Source organism: Chiloscyllium plagiosum, unplaced genomic scaffold (assembly GCF_037043375.1).
Source record: "Chiloscyllium plagiosum isolate Xiang-an unplaced genomic scaffold, Cpla_swu_hap1 HiC_scaffold_35, whole genome shotgun sequence".
NCBI lineage: Eukaryota > Metazoa > Chordata > Chondrichthyes > Orectolobiformes > Hemiscylliidae > Chiloscyllium > Chiloscyllium plagiosum.
In genome coordinates, this window is record NW_028270173.1 from 46,610,008 (window position 1) to 46,631,286 (window position 21,279).

The following is a 21,279-nucleotide window of genomic DNA, read 5'->3' on the forward strand; positions in this document are numbered from 1 at the left end:
CCAGTTGGTGGGAGGGAGCAGTGGAAGGGATGGGGGAGGGGTTGGGAAGGGAGTCGGGGGGTTGGGGAGGGAGGTTATTTAAAACTGGAGAACCCAATGTTGAGTCCTCCAGGCTGGAGGCTGTCCAGACGAAGATGAGGTGTTGTTCCTCCAATTTGCAGTTGGGTTCATTGTGGCAGTGGAGGAGACCAAGGCTGGTCGTGTTGGAAAGGGAGTGGGAAGGGGAATTAAAATGGGAGGTCCGGTCAGTCCCTGCGGTCCCACCTGAGATGCTCGGTGAACCGTTCCCTAAGTTTAGGTTTGGTCTCCCCGATGCAGAGTGGTGCAAACCAAGGGCTGCTGAAAGGAATGGTCCTTGCGAAAGGCAGAGGGCGGTGTGGAGGGGGTGGGGTCTAGTTGGAGTTGGTGGAAGTGTTTAAGGAGGATGCGTTGGATGTGGAGACTGGTGGAGTGATAGGTGAGGACAAGGGTGACTCTGTCTTTATTGCATTGGGGTGTGGGGTGTTTAGAGCCGTGGAACCTGGAATGGAGATGGTCCAGCAAAGGGCTTCTGGATGACAAGAGGGAGGAAAAACTCGTTGTTCAAAATAACCTCCTGTACCATTCCCTGACTCCCTTCCCAGCCCACCACCCCACGCCCCCCCCCCCCCCCCCACCCTCCCTTCCACTGCTCCCTGACACCCACAGGATTCACTCCTTCCATTGACCAACCAGGTTGTGTCCTCTACCTGTATTCACCTATCCCCCACCTCACACACTGCCCCCACCACCCCCTTTACCTGCAGGTCCCCTCCCACCCCCACCCCCAGTCCTGAAGAAGGGTTACACCTGAAATGTGGACTTCTCCCCCTCCTGATGTTGCCTGGCTTGCTGTGTTCTTCCAGCCTCCTGCCTGATTATTTTGGATTCCAGTATCTGCAGTGTTTTTGTCTCTGACTTGTAGTTCCACATTGAAGAACAGGAGGAATCCACTTCGGGAGAGAGAGGTGTGTCAATTCCAGAGCTGCTCATTTGAACCAAAGTCTCTTGGCCCACAATCCTGTCATTCTCTTCAGAGTCGATCATGCCCCTGCTCTATTGCACTCAAAGTTCAAGGTTTGAATAAAAGTGTTAAGCAACTACAGTTTGGATCTGTAAGCATACAACACTTGTTTGTGATGTTTTGAAACTTTTGGCAGAAGAAAAATGAAAAACAGTTTGTGAATTTTTGACAATTTGGAATGCTTCCTGGTCCCACAATCAGTCCCAGCTTGTTTAATGAGGCTGCTCCTGCCCTGCCAATTTATTTTGTTTTATTTCAAAAATATACTTTATTCATAAAATAATTAGATGGTCTGTACAGTTGGTCATGCCATACATATGTAAACATTTACATACAGAGATCAGAATTTATCATTTTGTACATTTTTCTGTACATTTTTTGATCATATGCCCATATAATTAGCTGAGGCGTCAGCAGAGCCCAAATGACTGCATGGGCCCCCTGTTCTTCTTTAGGCAGGCAGATGTTACACGGTGGTCTTTCCCCACCGCGCCTTGGCGGCAGCTGCCCCAAGCTTCAGCGCGTCCCTCAACACATAGTCCTGGACCTTGGAATGTGCCAGTCTGCAACATTCAGTCGGGGTCAACTCCTTCAGCTGGAAGATCAGAGGTTTCGGACCGCCCAGAGAGCGTCCTTCAGCAAGTTGATGATCCTCCAGGCACAGTTGATGTTTGTCTCGGTGTGCGTCCCGGGGAACAGGCCGTAGAGCACGGAGTCCTGCGACACGGCGCTGCTCGGGACGAACCTCAAAAAACACCACTGCGTTCCTCAGCATAGACACATTCCAGAAGGAGGTGTGTGACAGTCTCGTCCCCCCAGCAGCCGCTTCGAGGGCAGCGTGCGGCGCGGCTGAGGGTCCGGGCGTGCATAAAGGATCTCACAGGCAGAGCCCTTCTCACCACCAGCCAAGCCATGTCTTGGTGCTTGTTGGAAAGTTCTGGCGATGAGGCATTCTGCCAAATGGCTTTGACAGTCTGCTCAGGGAACCGCTCGATAGGATCCGCCCTCTCCTTTTCCCGAAGGGTCTCAAAGACACTACGTGCTGACCACTTCCTGATGGACTTGTGGTGAAAGGTGTTTTTCTTCATAAACTTCTCCACAAAGGACAAGTGACACGGAACGGTCCAACTACTCGGAGCGTTCCGCGGCAGCGAGGCCAGGCCCATCCTTCGCAACACCGGGGACAGGTAGAACCTCAGTACGAAGTGACACTTGGTGTTTGCGTACCGGGGATCCACGCACAGCTTGATGCAGCCACACACATCTGCCCAGTTTGTGCCTCACTTTGCTGATACACTCCTCCCAGGTCTTGGCGCACGCCCCAGCCCCCCCGAACCAAATACCCAGCACCTTCAGGTGGTCGGTCCTGACGGGGAAGGGGATCGAGGATTGGTCGGCCCAGTTCCCGAAGAGCATGGCCTCGTTCTTGCCTCGGTTTACCTTGGCCCCCGAGGCCCGTTCGAACCGGTCACAAATGCACATGAGTCTGCTCACGGACAGCGGATCCGAGCAGAAAACGGCGACGTCATCCATGTACAGGGAGGCCTTAACCTGCAGGCCCCCACTGCCAGGAATAGTCACCCCTCTCAGGCTCGCATCCTTCCTGATGGACTCGGCAAATGGCTCTATGCAGCACACAAACAAGGCAGGAGAGAGAGGGCAGCCCTGCCTGACTCCAGATCTGACTGGGAAGCTATCTGATTCCCACCCATTGATTGAGACTGCACTGACAATGTTGGTGTAGAGCAGTCTGATCCAATTACAGATTCCCTCCCCAAAGCCCATTTTGGAGAGAACATCTCTCATATACCTGTGTGATATCCTGTCAAAGGCTTTCTCCTGGTCCAGGCTGCTCAGGCAGGTGTCCAACCCCCTGTCCTGCACGTAGGCGATCGTATCCCTGAGGAGTGCGAGACTCTCAGCGATCTTCCTGCCCGGCACAGCACAGGTTTGGTCAGGGTGAATCACCGACCCCAGAGCAGACCTGACCCGGTTGGCAATTACCTTTGACAGAATTTTGTAATCCGCATTCAACAGTGAGATTGGTCTCCAATTCTTGAGTTCCTCCCTCTCCCCCTTCCGCTTGTAGATGAGGGTGGTGATGCCTTTCCTCATGGATTCACTCATGGTACCTGCCCGAAGCATACTGACATACACCTCCAGCAGGTCCTGGCCAATCAAGTCCCACAGAGCGGAATAGAGCTCGACCGGTAAGCCGTCGCTTCCGGGAGTTTTATGCTTTTCGAAGGACTCGAGGGCCTTGGTCAGCTCATCCAGAGATAGCGGCTGGTACAGCCTCTCCCGTGTTCTGTCGTCTAAGACCTCCGTGATAGAGGACAGGAACGACTGGGAGGCCGCGCTGTCAATTGGCTTCTAGTCATACAGACTGGTGTAGAAGGATTTACTGATCCTCATGACGTCAGCCTGAGATGACGTTAGCGAGCCATCTTCTTCCTTCAGGCTGCTGAGCACAGAGCTCTCTTTGTGCACCTTCTGGAAGAAGAAACGTGAGCACGTCTCGTCCTGCTCCACCGAGCGGACCCTGGACCGGAAGATTATCTTGGAGGCCTCTGAGGCAAAGAGCGAGGCTTGCTAGCCCTTCACCTCCTTGAGGTCCTCCGTGACATCCACCTCCATCGTCTGCAGCAGGAGCAGGTTCTGCATACTTTCCTGGAGCTGGGACAGTTTTCCCCGGTTCTCTCTCGTCTCCTGAACACCTTTGAGGATGAAGAGTCTCTTGATGTTCCCTTTTACTGTTTCCCACCAGTCCGCTGGGGACTCAAAGAGGGGCTTCACGGTTCTCCAACCTGCATAGTCCCTCTTGAGCTCCTCAATGTTTCCCGGGGTCAACAGCTTTGTGTTCATCTTCCACGTTCCCTTACCAGCCCGCTGCTCGTCTGTAGGTGACATTCGGCCAGCAGGAGGCAGTGGTCAGAGAAGAACACCGGCTTGACGTCGGTGGATCTGACCGAGAGCGTTCGGGACACAAACAGGTAATCTATCCTTGAACGGATAGACCCGTCTGCCCGTGACCAGGTGTATCTACGCTGGGCTCCGTCTGCAGGGGCGCTGAAGACATTGTGCAGCTTGGCATCTTTTACCGTGTCCATCAGGGCTCTGGACGTGGCGTCCAGTTTACTGTCCCCCCCGCCGGATCGTCCATCTGCATCAATGATACAGTTGAAGTCTCCGGCCAGACTGACTGGCCTGGACGTAGCCAGCAACAGTGGGAGCTGCTGCAGGACGGCCAACCGTTCACTCTTACACACTGGGGCGTACACATTAATCAGTCTCAGGGGAGCATTCCTGTACATGACGTCGGCGACGAGGAGACGCCCGCCCATCACCTCCTTAACCTCGGAGATGGTGAAATTGCCTCCTCTCAACAGGATACCCAGACCAGAGGCGCGGCTATCGTTGCCCCCCGACCAAACTGACGACCCATGGGCCCACAAGTTCGACCATCTCCTGTAGCTGCTGAGGTGCGGTATCCCACACTCCTGCAGGAACAGGACGTCGGCTTTAACGTTGGCCAGGAAGGCCATCGTAGAAACACATCGTGTAGCCGATTTGATGCTACGCACATTGATGCTGGCAATTTTAAACCCCATTTTAACAGTTTACGAGGTTAACAGTGTCCATTTGCTGCTGGTCGTGCCCCTCTGGGGTAGCTGTGTGCACCCCCGTGGTGACGGCAAACTGCTGGATCTTCCCAGGGCTGAGGTAGCTGTCCGGCTCCACGCTGGAGCCATTTCCCTGTTCTGGTGTCTTCGGGTCGGGCCCAGGCTCCGCATGGTCCAGTTCTCCATCTGACAGCGGGGCTGTCACAGGACCGCTGCTCCCAGTTACCTGGAGCTGTGGGCCGGTGGGTACCTCTTGGTTCTCACCGGGTGGGGGGAGGCCTTTACCCATCCCCTCAGAGGGATGGTCTTTTCCTGCTTGGGCGGTGCTGCCCTCCTTTTTCCCCACGGCGCTCTGTCTCTTCCTCTGGTGACGACCCTCCTTGCGCCCGTCCTCACCGTCGGAAGAGCTGCCTGTATCCTCGCCGTGTAGGTGTCGCTTCCCCCTTCGCTGGGTGGCTCTGGGAGGTTTCCTCTTCCTGCTTTTCACGGTAATCCAATCCTCTGCCTCCTTTGATCCCTTCTCTTCCATTTCCTCCGTCTGTCTTGAAGGAGCTTGGATCGGCTGCTGCATCTCCCCGCTGTCTGCCGTCTGCTCCCCTACAGCCTGCCCTTCCTTCTGGGTGCCTCCAGACACCGTTCCCGTGCTGTTTTGTGGTACCTTGCTGGTCTTGGGCGGTCCACGGCTCGTGTTGCCACCTCCGGCCATCTGTGCGTAGGTGGCGGCCCCTCGTCTTGGGCAGGCCTTGTACATGTGGCCCGCCTCTCCGCACAGATTACAGTTCTTGGCCTCCTTACATTCCTTGGTCGGGTGGGCTTCCTGCTTACAGTTTCGGCAGATGGTCACCTTACAATCCACCGCCATGTGGCCTGACCTCCCGCAGGTTTGGCACACTTTCGGCTGCCCTGCATATGTCAGGTAACCTCTGCTCCCTCCGATGGCAAAGCTGGAGGGTGGGTGGAGGGTGTTCCCACTGGCATCGACCCCCAAGGTTACCCTGACCTGTCATTTGCTGGTCCAGATCCCGAAAGAATCGACCACATCGGTACTCTCTCCCTCGACCTGGACATATCTTCTCAAGAAGGTCAGGACTTGGTGAGTGTGGTGGAGGAGGATGGCCCACTTTGCCTCGGTCTTGGGAGAAGCACTATCGACTCAGACTTGCTGAGTCACCTCCATCATGGATCCCTGAGCCTGGGCTGAGTTAAACATGGAGTCTCCTTCTCCTCCCCGCAGTGTTTACAAGACTTTAGATCAGGAATGATGAAGCTGTTTGGTTTCTCCCAATCGATGTGAAAATTAAAATTCTCCATTGGAACCATTTCCCATTTGCTCGGAGCTTCTCTGATCTCGGGGTTTCTACACCCTGCTGTCAGGAGACCTGGACACAAATCCCATCAGAGTCTCCCAGACTGTGCTGCCTTCAATGTGTAAAAGATCAGGCTGGCTGTGTAACAGGCGGCTGGTCAAACATCCCCCATTTCAAACTCTCCCCAAGAGACTCACATTCACCCCAGACACACACAGAGAGAGAGAGAGAATGGAAAGCTGAATTCTGTACTTACCGGGAGAGACCCGGGAAAAACACAGGGAGATGGAGAGAAGGATCAGCAACATTTTGGGAATCCACTCTCCCTATTCCCATCAGGGATTGGGAATAAAACATTCAGGGTGAGGGAATGGGATCAACTGCTGTTAGAGTCTATAAGAACAAACCACCTTCTCCCCGCCACTCCATGTCAATGCTGAGCTGCAGATCATTTCCTCAACTTCAAGCTGCAGAAGCAGAGAGTCAATGATTGGTCCCAGTCTCAGTAAAATACCCAATAAAGAGATGAACAGATTCCTGTCACCAGTTCCCAGGATGGTCACACTCAGACAGGTTGGGTTACCCTCAGGGAAACAGCTCAGTCATCACCAGGCAGGCGTGTGCTCCCTCCCAGGTGGGGAACACTTCAGCGGGCAGGGACATTCAGCTTCAGATCTCCCGGTGACCATCCTCCAATGCAGACTTCAGGACAGGCAATAACACAAAGTGGCCGAGAAGAGGCTGATAGTGAAGTTACGGAACCGGGATAAGGGAAGGGAGATAGGCAGATACACATAGAGTGTTCAGTGTGCACCCATACACAGCTCACTCAGGACTGTAGAAAGATGTACACACACGGGTAATAGGTACAATGTCAGATACATGGAGAAGTTGGACTGCAGGGTCTGTTTCCGTGCTGTACATCTCTATGACTCTATGCCCGAGGGACTCTCCTGATGTACCGTCACCTCCCCCAGTTGGAAGGACTGAGCCATATGTTTACTGTGAGAGGGGGATCCCAGGGTCCTAGTGCTGTCCTGATACTCCTTGAGCTGGTGGGGGAGGCCTCTTCTCACCCCCAGCCTTACTGGCTCAGAGCCTGAACCTCAGCCTGGCTGTGCTGGGACCGGGTCATCATTTAGCACTTGTTCCATTTTTCTGCTTCTGCAGCTTCACATCAAACAATGGATCAAATTTCTCAACAAATAGGATGCAGTCTCCAAAGATTGTTGTATTACTGGTTTTTCCAGTTTGTAAACAGAAGCTGTTTCCCCATCAGAGTGTTTAATTCGCAGTCCCTGATTGGAATAGGGACAGTGTATTCCCAGAATGTTGTGATCCTTTCCTTTACCTGCCTGTATTTTTCCTGAGTCTCTCCCGATGAGTACAGAATTCAGCTTTCCATTCTCTCTCTGTGAACTGGGAGATTAAAAGGCCATTCGTGAATCATAGAATCCCTACAGATAATCCACCCAACATACACATCCCTGCACATGTTAGCCAAAAAATAAACCCTGTACACTGGGCAATTGAGCATGGCCAATCCACCCAGGGTGCACCTGTTCGACTGCGGCAGGAAACTGGAGCACCCGGAGGAACCCCATGCAGACTCAGGGAAACTCCACACAGACTGTCGCCCAAGGCTGGAATCAAACTCAGGTCCCTGGTGCTGTGAGGCAGAAGTGCTAACCACTGAAGCATGGTGCCACCCTGGGTCATGGGTCACAGGTCAGTATCAGTCACTGCTAACCCTCTGCTGGCTGGGAATCCCTTGGACCCTGGTGTTCTTCCTGGTACTGAGTCTAATTCAGGACACAGTCACAGGGGAGACACTCAGACCCTGGGAGGGGGGAGTGTGGAAGGGGGAGTGCAGAGAGAGAAACACCCAGGCTCACCCCCAGGGTCAAGGTTCTGGGTCATGTGGCAATGCGAATTGGGCTATTCTACCAGGAAAGGAAGCACCTGATGGGATTTATAAAACATTAAACAGTCTGGAAAAGGGAAATCTGAGATTGGTTTTAAACGACACCGAGAGATTCAGAACAGGAGGACACAGTTACAGTGAGAGAGATTCTTCACCCAGTCAGTGATCAATGACCTAAACCTGACAGAGAGTTTAATGTGAGGGAACATGGAGTGGATTAATTACAGAGAGTCAGGTTGCCTGTGGGCTATTGTGAAAAGGATTTATTTCAGAATTGATTGAAACTTTTAATTACAGTGAATCCGGTTGGTACAGGTACAGAGAACCGGGGGGGGGGGGGGGGGGGGTCGGGGGGGGGGGATTGATGTTGAGAGTCAGGTACAGAGAACCCGGGGGGGGGGGGGGGTGGGAATTGATGATGAGAATCAGGTACAGAGATCCCAGTGTTGGGGGGGGGGGGGAGTTGATGGTGAGGGTCAGGTATTGAGAGCCCAGTGAGGAATGGGGGGGAGATTAATGTGAGAGTCAGGTACAGAGAACCCAGTGGGGGGGGTGATCGACGATGAGAGTCAGGTACAGAGAACCCAGTGTCGGGTGGGGGTGGGGTGGAAACAGACTGTTCACTGGCCAATAACCATCTTGTGAGAACATATTTCCCCATTAAACCTCATGGCACACCCCCAAGCCCCTCCCCTCCTGTGGGATGTGAACAGATCGAGCAGATGAAGACTGTGTGTCCATGAGGTACTGTGGGTCATCAACACCAGCAGAACTGCCATCCAATACAAACTGTAACCTCATGGCTCACCCCAACCCCCAGTCTCTCATTACCACCAAGCCAGGGGACCAACCCCGGTTCAATGCGGAATGTGGGAGGGATCACAGGAGCAGGACCAAGGAGAGATGAAAAATGATGTCTTTTTTATTCACTGCAGGGATGTGGGAATCACTGGCTGCTGGAATTTATTTCCCGTCCCTAACGGTCCTTGAGAAGGTGGGGGTGAGGTACCTTCCTGAACAGCAGCAGCTCATGTGGTGGTGGGAGACCCACAATGTCATTAGGGAGGGAATTCCAGGATTTTGACCCAGTGACAGTGAAGGAAGTGCAATACATTTCCAAGTCAGGATGGTGAATGGCTTGGAGGGGAACTTGTAAGTGATGGTGTTGGTCAGTGAAGTGACAGATCAGGACTGATTGTGCAGTAAACAGCAGAGGGAGCAGAGTCAGAACTTAGTGTTTCCACAACCGATAGATAAGATCGAAGCTCTGCTGTCCTGTCACATCCAGGTGTGAACATTGAACAACTCCCTGGAGGAGAAAGAGGCTTCTCATTCTGGAATGATACTTTGGTCACGGGATTCCTCCTCCAGAGACAATAACCATGTATCACACCTCCCCCAGTTTTTGTATTGATTCTGTTTGTGTGGGATGTGGGTGTCTCTGACTGGCCAGCATTTATTACCCGTCCCTAGTTGCCCTTGAGAAGGTGGTGGTGATCTGCCTTCTTGAACTGCTGCTGTCTACCTCCTGTGGGTTGAGCCACAATGCCATTAGGGAGGGAAATCCAGGATTTTGGCCAGCAACAGTGAAGGAATGGTGACATATTTCTGAGTCAGGATGGTGAGTGACTTGGAGGGAACATGAAGGTGGTGGTGTTCCCATTTATCTGCTGACCTTGACCTTCCAGATGGAGGTGGTTGTGGGTTTGGAAGGCACTGTTTAAGGATCTTTGATGAATTTCCGTAGATAGCAAACACTGCTGTAACTGAGTGTCAGTGATGGAGGGACTGGATGTTGGTGGATACAGTGCCAATCAGTTGGGTTGCTAGGTCCTGGATGGTATCAAGCTTCTTCAGTGTTGAGATGGCTGTACTCATCCAGGCAAGCAGGGAGTATTCCATCACACTCCTGACCTGTATCTTGTAGTTGGTGGACAGGCTTTGGGAAATCAGGAGACGTGTTACTTGCTGCAGTATCTCTAGCCTCTGACCTGCTCTTGACGACACTGCATTTATGTGGTGAGTCCAACTGAGTTTCTGATCAATGATAACTCACAGGCTGTTGACAGTGGGGGGATTCATTGATGGTAACACCATTGAATGCCAAGGAGTGGTGGTGAGATTGTCTCTTGTTGGTGATGGTTATAACTTGGCATTTGTGTGGCGCAAATGTTACTTGCCACTTGTCAGCCCAAGCCTGGATATTGTCCAGACCTTGTTGCATTTGAACATGGACTGCTTCAGTGTCTGAGGAGTTGCAAATAGTGCTGAACATTGTGCAATCACTGGCAAACATCCCCATTTCTGACCTTATGATGGAGGGAAGGTCATTGATGAAGCAGCTGAAGACGGTTGGGCCTTGGACAATACCCTGAGGGACTCCTGCAGAGCTTTCCTGGAGCTGAGGTGACTGACCTCCAACAACCAAGACCACCTTCCTATGTGTCAGGTATGACTCTATCCACTGGAGAGTTTTCCCCCAATATCCATTGATTCCAGTTCTGCTCGAGTTCCATGATGCCACACTCGGTCGAATGCAGCCTTGATGTCAGGGGCTGTCACTCCCACCTCCCCTCTGGAATTCAACTCTTGTCCATGTTCGAACCAAGGCTGTATTGAGGTCAGGAGCTGAGTGACCCTGGCAGAGCCCAAACTGGGCGTCACTGAGCAGGTTATTGTTGAGCAAGTGCTGCTTGATAGCACTGTTAATGACACCTTCCATCACTTTACTGATGATCGAGAGGAGACTGATGGGGCAGATTGGGTTTGTCCTGCTTTTTGTGTCTAAGATATACCTGGGCAATTTTCTACATTGTTGGGTAGATGCCAGTGTTGTAACTGGACTGGAACAGTTTGGATAGGGGAGTGGCAAGTTCTCGAGCACAAGCCTTCAGTACTATTGCCTGAATGTTGTCAGGGCCTGAAGCCTTTGCAGTACCCAGTGTCTTCAACTGTTTCTTGATATCACGTGGAGTGAATTGAATTGGCTGAAGACTGGTATCTGTAATGCTGGGGACCACTGGAGGAGGCTGAGATGACACTTCTGACTGAAGATTGCTGTGAAACCTTCAGGCCTATCTTTCACACTGATGTAATGGGCTGTTTCATCAGTGAGAGTGGGAATATTTGTGGAGCCTCCAGTGAGTTGGCTGGATGTGGCAGGACTGCAGAGCTGAGATCAGGTCTGTTGGTTGTGGGATAACTTAGCTCTGTCTGTCACTTGCAGCTTATGTTGTGTGACATGCAAGTCATCCTGTTTGGTGGCTTCACCAGGTTGACACCTCATCTTCAGGTATGTCTGGTGGTGCTCCTGGCATGCCCTCCTGCACTCCCCATTGAACCAGGGTTGATCCCCTGTCTTGGTGTTAATGGTTCAGTGGGGGCTATGCCAGGGCATGAGGTTACAGATTGTGCTGGAGTCTGGTTCTGCTGCTGTTGGTGGCCCACAGTGCCTCATGGATACCCAGGCTTGAGCTGCTAGATCTGATTCAAGTCTGTTCCATTTAGCACAGTGATAGTGCCACACATTACGATGGAGGTTATTCCCAATGTGACAGTGGGACTTTGCCTCCACAAGGACAGTGCGATGGTCACTCTCACTGAGACTGTCATGGACATTTGCACCTGCAGCTGCCAGATTGGAAAGATGGAATCAAGTATGTTTTTCCCTCTTGTTGGTTCCCTCACCACCTGCTGCAGACCCAGTCTAGTAGCTATGTCCTTTTGTACAAGTCTGATGTTGGTCATCAAACCCACCACACACACACACACACTCACATCCTCAGGGAATATCGATGGAATGGAAGCGATGTCCAGAATCTCCATCAGGTTCTGACACAATCTCCATTCCCTCACACTTGCGTGTTCCCACTCTCTGGGAATGGACTTTCCCTGATTGTTTTGACGAGTATGGAGTTATCATCTGGGATTTGGATTTTACAATAGAGACAGATGGATATGGTTTTAACTCCCCAGTTCACACTGATTAGATTAGATTACATTACTTACAGTGCGGAAACAGGACTTCAGCCCAACAAGTCCACACTGACCCGCCACCCATCCAGACGCATTCCCCTACATTTACCCCTCCACCTAACACTACAGGCAATTTAGTATGGCCCATTTACCTAACCTGCTCATTTTTGGACTGTGGGTGGAAACCCATGCAGACACGGGGAGAATGTGCAAACTCAGCACAGACAGTCGCCTGATGCAGGAATTGAACCCGGGTCTCTGGCGCTGTGAGGCAGCAGTGTTAACCAGTGTGCCACCGTGCCACCCAAATTGAACTCTGCAACTGCCACAAGCTGCTGCTGTGTAAATGAATATAATCGTTCTCGTGAAATCATTAATAAAAATATCACAATCAATAAGTCTATATATAACTTTTAATGATTACAAATGACACATATTGGTGATTGTAGTTAAACAATGGTGATAAGTAGTGATAGATTTTAGTATTCAACAATAACTCAGATTTATAATATTTATATATTTATCTAAGAATTAGAATATGTAAAACTGATATTTATGTACAGAAATTTGCATAACATTTGAAATTTCTTAACGTCAGATGCAAAATCAATTTCTTTCAATATAAAAACTGTCTCCGAGTTCCCTCAGGACGTTGCTTCATTTCAGATGAGAAAGTGTGAGGGAGGAACCATCTGTGAAGATCCCTCTGACGGTGGCACTGCTCACATTTCTGAGACGGGATGGAAACACGACTTGAGAAGGTCTCACTTGAAGAACCAGGATCCAAACCTGGGGATCTGGGATCCACTGCTCAATCTGTGGAAACACATTCCCAGAAAAATTGATCTCAGTCCTGAAGGAATTGAGTGTGAACAATGAGCTGTAATTCTGTGTGTCTGCTGTGACATGGAAGGATAGACAATGGTGTCCATGTTCACACTGGAACAGGAGAATCCTGTTATTCCGCAATGAGGCTCCGGGAATATCCTGTACTGGGGCCCAGGAAACCCACAAGGTCAGGAATGGACAGACAGGAGGCAATCACTTCAGGTTGGGAAGGGGAGGGGAATTAGTCTGACAGGGTTTACCAGTGACTGGGAGGGTGGGACAGGGTCAGCAGGGGAGGGGAATTAGTCTGACAGGGTTTAACTGTGACTGAGAGGGTGGGACAGGGTCAGGGGGGGTGGGAGGGGAAATGGTTTGACAGGGTTTAACAGTGACTGTGAGGGTGGGACAGGGTCAGGAGGGGAGGGGAATTAGTCTGATAGGGTTTAACAGTGTATGGGAGGGTGGGACAGGGTCAGGAGGGATGTGAAAATGTTCCAAATAAATCGAGAGAATCTAAATCTAATAAATTTCAGTCAGAGAAAAGTTGACATGTCACTTACCGAATCATGAAGAAGCTGCACCAGAGATATCAGAAGCTGAGAAAATAAAAACAGAATGTGAGAAGTTATATCAAATATAAAATGAGACAGTGTGAGATATTCTCTATCACTCACTGGACCCAGGATTTAATCGCCCTCAGCTCTAACTAACCAGACTCTCCGAGCACCCCCAATGGGAATTAAGTGTGAGTGAGTGGAGGGAGGGGCAGTGGGGGAAGAGAATGGAGGGTGACAGTTCGAAGGAGAGACACTGGGGACATGGAGTAGAGAAACAGGACGATAAGAGAGTGTTGGCTGAGAAACAGCATTGTGAGGAGACGGACCCATCACCCTGAGCAACACCCTGGCAAATATAACTCTACACTCTCATAGGGGCAGCACGGATGGCTCAGTGGTTAGCACTGTTGCCTCACAGCACCAGGGACCCGGGTACAATTCCCACCTCGGGTTACTGTGCGGAGTTTGCACACTCTCCCCGTGTCTGTGTGGGTTTCCTCTGGGTGCTCCAGTTTCTGCCCACAATCCAAAGGTGTGCAGGTCAGGTGAATTGGCCATGCTACATTGCACATAGTGTTAGGTGTGTTCGTCAGGGGTAAATATAGGGTTGGGGAATGGGTCTGGGTGGGTTACCCTTTGGAGGGTCTGTGTGGACTTGTTGGCCTGAAGGGCCTGTTTCCACACTGTAGGGAATCTACTCTACACCTCCCATTACCTTATCCATCATTCCCAACACTCTGTCCCCTCAGCCACTTACTGGGAGCTGTTGTGTAGGTCCCATTTGGTGAATCTGCAGAAACAAAATAAATGTCCATTAGGATGGGGAATAATCCATTCTCAGAGAGTGAGAACACAACAAGTGAGGGAATGGAGATTGATGTGGGGGTGTTGGTATTGGACTCGTGTGAACACAGTCAGAAATCACACACGGCCCCAAGTTACAGTCCAACAGGTTTGTTTGAAATCACAAGCTTTCTGAGCATAGCCCCTTCCTCAGGTGAAGTGAGAGAGAAGCTCACAGACACCGAATTTATCAGCAGGGAGATCAATGGGCAGAGAGATCAAAAGATCATCCAAATGGGGTGAGTGGAGTCTCTGCAGGTGATCACAAATGTCAGATGGTGGGAGGAAAGTGTCAACAGCTGGATAACAAGAGAAGGGATGATCCAGAATCCCATTAAATGGGGCAGAGAGATCATTCCAAAACATTAAAAATACGGTGGGACTGGAGACAAACCAAATGCCTGGAATAACATGATCGGTATCAGAGTCACACGCCGAGGGTCAAACCAAAGTAATAAGTCATCCAAAACTGCACAAACTCATTAAGGGAGAGAGAGCTTCAAAATTTATCAAGGAGATGGTGCCCAAACAAGGCAGGAAGGAAGGTTTTACAGGGATTGTGTCAGAAATCCTCATTTCCACACTCCCGTCCATCCTTACACTTAATGGAGATGCAGAAAATCCCTTCCATTCCATTAATATTCAGTCAGTGAGGATCTGATTGGGTGCAGTGGGTCTAATGATCAATATTAGACCTGTTCTGGGCTGATCACATAAAGGAAGATCAGACAGGGAACGAGCCGTGTTTATACGTGTGGATCTGTGTGTGGGAATTCAATCAGTTCCATTCCCCACAGTGCCCTGTACTCCCAGTACTGGAGATCCCCCACACTCACTCTGTCCCCTCAGTTCCACATTCCCCTCTCTCTGATTCTTACCTCTCCGTGACCATTTCCAGATGATTATTCCGACTATCCCGACAATAACAGCCAATAGAATGACCATTGATGCAATGAGACTTCCAAGTTGGGAATGCAGCCAATTGCTTTTCAGATTTTCTGAAACACATTGGAAATATATCAGGATTCTCTCTGTTCCTGGATTTATTTCTAGCTCTGTGTTGATTGGGAACAATTATAACTGCTCCGGGCTGTTGGGAATTGTTGGGATTGGTTGAAATGCTGGTTTGACCCTCTCCCGATTTCACTCTCCAGTGAAGTCACCAAGGATCCCATTGATAGGGGTATAAACATCGTGTTGTGCCTGTCCTGGGGGTTACCTCCCCAGACAGTTCAGTTCCCATTCTCCCCAATATCTCTGTGTCCTGTCCTTACTAGTGCTGGTGGGGTAGATCGGCCTTGGGTGAGGTGAAGGAGTGAGTGAATGGTTGGAGGGGTGTCGTTCGGTGTCCCAGAAAGGCACTTCCTCAGTGGTTGGGCAAGGGGCAGTTTGGGAACTCACTGGTGAGTGTTGGGGATGTTGAGTACCAATGGAATGGGGTTTGGGTGCCACAGTGGGCTGGTGAGGGGGCCTTGTTAGGGATCCAGTTGTGGAGTTCTGTGTTGTGTCCCAGTTGTCTGTCCAGGGTGATGCACTGCGAGTCTGACAGACGTCTGGAGGCGGTGAGCTGGTGTTGGTGCTGGGGAGAGGTCAAGTGTTGGTTGCAGAATGTCAGGTTATGTATTTTGAGGGGATGGAGTCAAAGAGTTAAAGAGTCACACAACAAGTGTGCGTGTTCTGTCCAACTTGCCCACGCTGACCAGATATCCTCGTCAGTGTGTGAATGGAGGGATCAGCAGTACGTTTGGAGATGGTCGGTTTTCTAGTTCTCTGGTGTTAGGGACCACACCAGGCCCCCTCAAAATATCTGAAGAAGGTAATCTAGATCTGAACCGTTTCTTCTTTTAAAACTGGATGGGAAGTGCAGTGTTCCAGATGCAATGCAAGTGTTCAAACAACTCAATGTTAAGCAAAACACAATTTATTTAAACGCTGTAATTAAAATACAAACAAAAGAAAAAGGAATTTTGAATAACTTAACGATTGAAAAATGTAACTGAACATAGTACCTATTATTAATTAACTGTTGCAATATTGTAACATCCTATAAACACCTTGGCAAAAAGGTAAATTCAGACACAGATTCTTACATGCAGTTCTCCAATCCAGGAGAAACAATATCAAGAAGAAAATGCAGACAGTAGTAGCCAGGTGACATTCACTGAACCTGCCAACTCTTTTGAGACCCCAAAGGCTTCTGACGTAACTGATAAAAACCAAACTGAGAAATCTGGATCTGTGAGAGCTGGCCACGCCCATTCAGAGAGCTGGCCACTGCTTCTATTGTTCCAGTTTAAAAAAAAACTTCAAGACCTCACAACTTGTTTACCTCAGTCATGATCAGCAGCGAGTTTGGTGCCTCTGCCTTACAACCTCTCTTCAAAACAAAAACTAGGACACCAACAACCTTTTAAAGTGACAGCATCATCACACTAGGAGTTAAAGAAGCTTCCAATCCCTAACCTCAGAACCTGAGATCTTTCCAGAGGGTTCCAGGTACGGTTTGAAACTTCCCAGACAAATCCCATTCAGTGAGTCAGGAATTCTGAGGGGTCCAGACCCTCCTCTCTCAAGGTGTGTCCAGTCTCTGACTGTCTGGCTGCTGGACAATCTGGGCCCATGTCTGGTGCTGAAGCCTGGAATACAAGCAAATCTTCTTGTAATTCTGGTGAGATTATTCCGGAGTGAAATCGATGAGTACTTCACCAATAACAGGGCTGTGGGAATCTGGAATCCCCAAAAGGTGCTGGAAGTTTGGGATTCGGAGACCCTTTCAAACTTAGAATTGAAATCTTTAACGCAACTGAGACCAACATGACATATCAACGCAGAGAACAAGATGGGTAGTTGCAAACAAGGAAGTGAAAAAGTGTCCTCTAAATAGTTTCATCTGTCACATGTATATATATATACACACACACACACAGACACAGACACAGGCACACAGACACAGGCACAGACACACACACACACTCTCCAGTCCCTTACCCCACTGATAGAGCTTGCTCTCTGCCAGGCTGCTGTGTTCAATGTGACAGGAGTATTGCTCCTCATCCCCAGCATTGATCTCAATCTCTTTCTGGATCTGATGGGTCCCATCATGGTTCGGTTGAACCCCCGAGGATTGGGTCTCAGACATGACCTCTCCATTCCTTAGCCAGGTCACCTCGATGTCTGCAGGATCAAACCCAGTGACCAGGCAGGAGAGAGTGAGCGGCTTTTCCTGACGGCTGGGCTCCCTCCTGGAGATGAACACTTCAGGCTGAACTGTGATGGGAAAGGGTGAAACCACAAACAATAGACAGACACTGAATGGAATGGGAGAACGGTTTCATAGATCAGTGAGGTTAGATCCGAACATGGAACAAAACTGAAATACATACCTTTCCTTGTGAAATATTCCTTTCCAACTTCCAGATATCTGTTTAAATGTTCAACAGATGTTTTTTGCAGATATGATTCCCAATAGTAGTTCCAGGATTGATCCGAATTCCATTTCTCTTTATTGATCACTGCAAAGTGATTTGCGGCAACCCATCTCATTCTGTCTGGCTCTAAACTAATGTGGTCCTTTCCATCAAATCCAAATCTCATCGATCTCTTCACAGAGCCATCTTCACTGACCTCAACAGAATGTATCCATTGGAGAGGGTGAATTCCTGTCAGTGACCAGACAGGGATCAATCATCAATAAATAATAGATAATCACACACTGTCTGATCAGAGGGAAAGGGGATCAAATATCAGATGGAAATAGGGGATGAGGGTCACAGTCTGATCAGAGGGGAAAGGGTTCCAATCTCAAGTTAAAGTTGCAGAATTAGTTGACAGTCCTCATTTCACTTTACATTCCAAGGTCAGTGCTGGGGGATAGACTGAGTGGAGTGACCCAGGGGTCAGTGCTGGGAGATGGACTGAGTGGACAGACCCAGGGGTCAGTGCTGGGAGATGGACTGAGTGGACAGACCCAGGGGTCAGTGCTGGGAGATGGACTGAGTGGAGTGACCTGGGGGATAATGTGGACAATTGACGGTGAGATTTTACCTGAAGTCTGGTTTGTCCTTTTCATGATCGATTTCAGATTCCCCTTTGCCAGCCCGGTGTGTGTGATCGCCTGATCTGTAGCAGAATTTCATCCCAGAATTTCACACTGAGTGAATCAGCCAGGAACTGCTGCCTAGGAACACAGCGACGGGTATCACTGTCAAAGTAACCTGTTTGTATTCCGTTGACCATCGCAACAACAGTGATTTTAGGGAAATCTTGTTCTCCTGAGACAATTGTATATTTTATTGTTCGTGAGTTAGTCTCTGTAATATAAACAGTTCGAGGAGCTGGTTATCAAACTGCAGAACAAGCACTGGAAGGAAAACTGGGAGGGAGAGGAACTAGCAAACAAAACAGAATGTGGCTGGTGGGGGCGAGGAAGAGAGACTTGGGGGATTAAGAGAGCCAGACTGGGGAGGGATGGAGACAGGGGAGGGACAGAGACAGGGGAGGGACAGAGACTGGGGAGGGACAGAGACTGGGGAGGGACAGAGACAGGGAAGGGACAGAGACAGGGAAGGGACGGAGACAGACGAGGGACGGAGACAGACGAGGGACGGAGACTAGCATTGGAAAATAAATACTGGGGATGGGGGAGAGAGAGACACACTGCGGAGGAACTGGGAAATGAGGAAGAGAGACTGTACAGCATGGAGGAGGGACACTGAGGAGTGAGGAGAGAATGTGGAGGGTTTGGAAATGAGATAAGGAAGGTCAGAGGTGAAGAGAGAACATTGGGATGAGGACAAAAGAGACTGGGACCTGGAAGAATAGAATGGGAGGGGTTACAGATCGAGAAGGGCGAGAGGCAGGCGTAGAAGGCAAAGATATTGCAGGGGAGGGAAAGGGATTGGGAGGAGCAAAGGGACTGATGAGGGGATAAAGACTGTGAAGGAGGGGGAGAGAGAGATTACACAGGACAGAAAGAAACTGGGATGGGGAGCGGGGGGAGGGGTTGAGACCAGGGAGGGAAATGAGACTCTGGGGAAGGTTGGATAATAGATTGGGGAGGGGATGGGAAAGAGGCTGAGGTTAGGTGGAGAGAGAGAAAAAGAAAGAAGGAAAGAAGAAGGGAAGAAGAAGGGAAGAAGAAGGGAAGAAGAAGGAAAGAAGAGAGAGACACTGGGGAGGGGAAAGAGAGAGAGAGAGAGAGAACAGCGGGAAGGAAGAGAGAGAGATTGTTGGGAGAAAGCAAGAGACGAGGAAGTTTGCTCAATGATTTGGTTGATGTTTCCTAGTTCTGCCATTGGATGTTAAAAATGTCCAATTTCGCTTCATTTATCCCTGTCATTTAAACAGGAGCTGTGCCACATCATTTCATTCGGTATTCGAACTGGGGTTTGCTTCATTAATTGGGAGGCACTGGTGTTGGACTGGGGTGGACAAAGTTAAAAATCACACAACACCAGGTTCCAGTCCAATCGGTTTATTTGGAAGCACTAATTTTCGGAGAGCTGCTACTTCATCAGGTGATTGTGGAGAATAAGATTGTAGGACACAGAATTTACAGCAAAAGTTTACAGTGTGATATAACTGAAACCATATATTGAAAAAGACCTGGATTGTTTGTTATGTCTCACACACAGACAGACACACACAGACACTCCGACACACACATAACATACACACACGCACACCCACATGCACACATATACATATAAGTTTGTGGGTGAATTTGTACTTGCAGAATTACATTGTACTTTGCTCAAAAACTGCATGAATCCATGTAAGAGTTTGTAAATCCGTTTTTAGATTTGAATCATTCTGACCATTGTGGCACAGACATTCTCACACAGGGAGTTTACACCTTCAATACCTTATCTGGGCCGACATGACACCACTTGTTAAAATGCACTTGAGGATGTAACTTCTAAAAAAAATTAAAACAGTATTATCCCCTCAAGACTGATGACTAAACTTTGTGATCTCAGACTGAGCCCCACTCTCTGAAACTGACCTGTTTCCTGACCCACAGGCTATAATCAGTGAAGATTGGGGACAATATTTCATCCTCACTAACACTTAATTCTGGAGCCCCCCAGGGGTGTGTACTCTGTCCCCTACTGTACTTGTTGTATACCCATGACTGCGTCACCAAATACCAGACTAATGCCATTTACAAGTTCGCTGATGACACCACCACAGTCGGTCGAATCTCAGATGGCGACGATACAGACTACAGATGAAAGACCTGGAAAAACGGTGCACTGAGAATAAACAAGCTCTCAATGCCAGCAAAACCAAGGAACTCATTATTGACTTTGGGTGGGATGTTACTCATGCCCCCCCTACACATTAACAGCACAGAGCTGGAACGAGTGGAGAGTGTCAAGCTCCTGGGAATGGTCATCCACAACAAGCTTTCTTGGACTCTTCACATGGATGCATTGGTTACAATGGCCCAACAATGTCTCTTCTTCCTCAGGCAGCTGAGGAAATTTGGCATGACGCTCTGCCAACATTTATAGGTGCGCCACTGAGAGCATTATATCTGGATGTATCACTACCTGGTATGGCAACTGTACCATTCAAAATCGGAGACGGTTACAGAGAGTGGTGAAGTCGGCCCGGACAATCATAAAGGCCAATCTCCCATCTATAGAATCCATCTACCAGGCCCGCTGTCAAGGAAAGGCCGCCAGCATTCTCAAAGATCCATCCCACCCTGGCAATGTTTTTCTACAACCCCTACCATCGGGGAGAAGGTACAGAAGCCTGAACACATGCACCAGCTGGTTTTGAAACCATTTCGACCCTAAGTTGTTAGAATACTGAATGGATTCACAAACTCTTAACATTCGCCTGTACCTGCGTTTTTGCTTTTGCTGCTGTTTACCTATTATTTACTTACCTGTGCTACTTAACTCTGTGATCTGCCTGTATTGTTCACAAGACAAAGCTTTTCGCTGTGCCTCAGTACATTTGGCAATAAATTCAATACAATTTTGCGGTCAGCCCTGAGCTGTTCAGTTCCCTGACAACCAATCACCTTGCTGTTGGCGGGCAGAGGAGCTCTGTCATTACAACTGGCCATGAGGCCACAAACCAATCAGCTTCACTTTAAACCACCCCTCAGCCCCAGTTTACTGGTGTACTGATCCGTATGTTATCATTCAGGTTTCCCTCATCGAAT

The 21,279-nt window shown here is 49.5% G+C and overlaps 1 protein-coding gene and 1 pseudogene across 1 annotated transcript in view; both read right to left on the minus strand.

Moving 5' to 3' along the window:
• The window catches only part of LOC122541298 (class I histocompatibility antigen, F10 alpha chain-like), a 189,950-nt gene extending 183,620 nt beyond the window's left edge, over positions 1-6,330 (minus strand). Inside the window, exon 1 of the mRNA XM_087979545.1 lies at positions 6,229-6,330. Within this exon, the coding sequence (XP_087835671.1) occupies positions 6,229-6,280 (52 nt within the window). The 5' untranslated portion in view covers positions 6,281-6,330. The remainder of the gene's footprint in view (positions 1-6,228) is intronic.
• Positions 6,331-13,263: 6,933 nt separating this feature from the next.
• Positions 13,264-20,894, minus strand: LOC148140767 (class I histocompatibility antigen, F10 alpha chain-like; annotated as a pseudogene).
• Between the last annotated feature and the right edge of the window lie 385 nt (positions 20,895-21,279).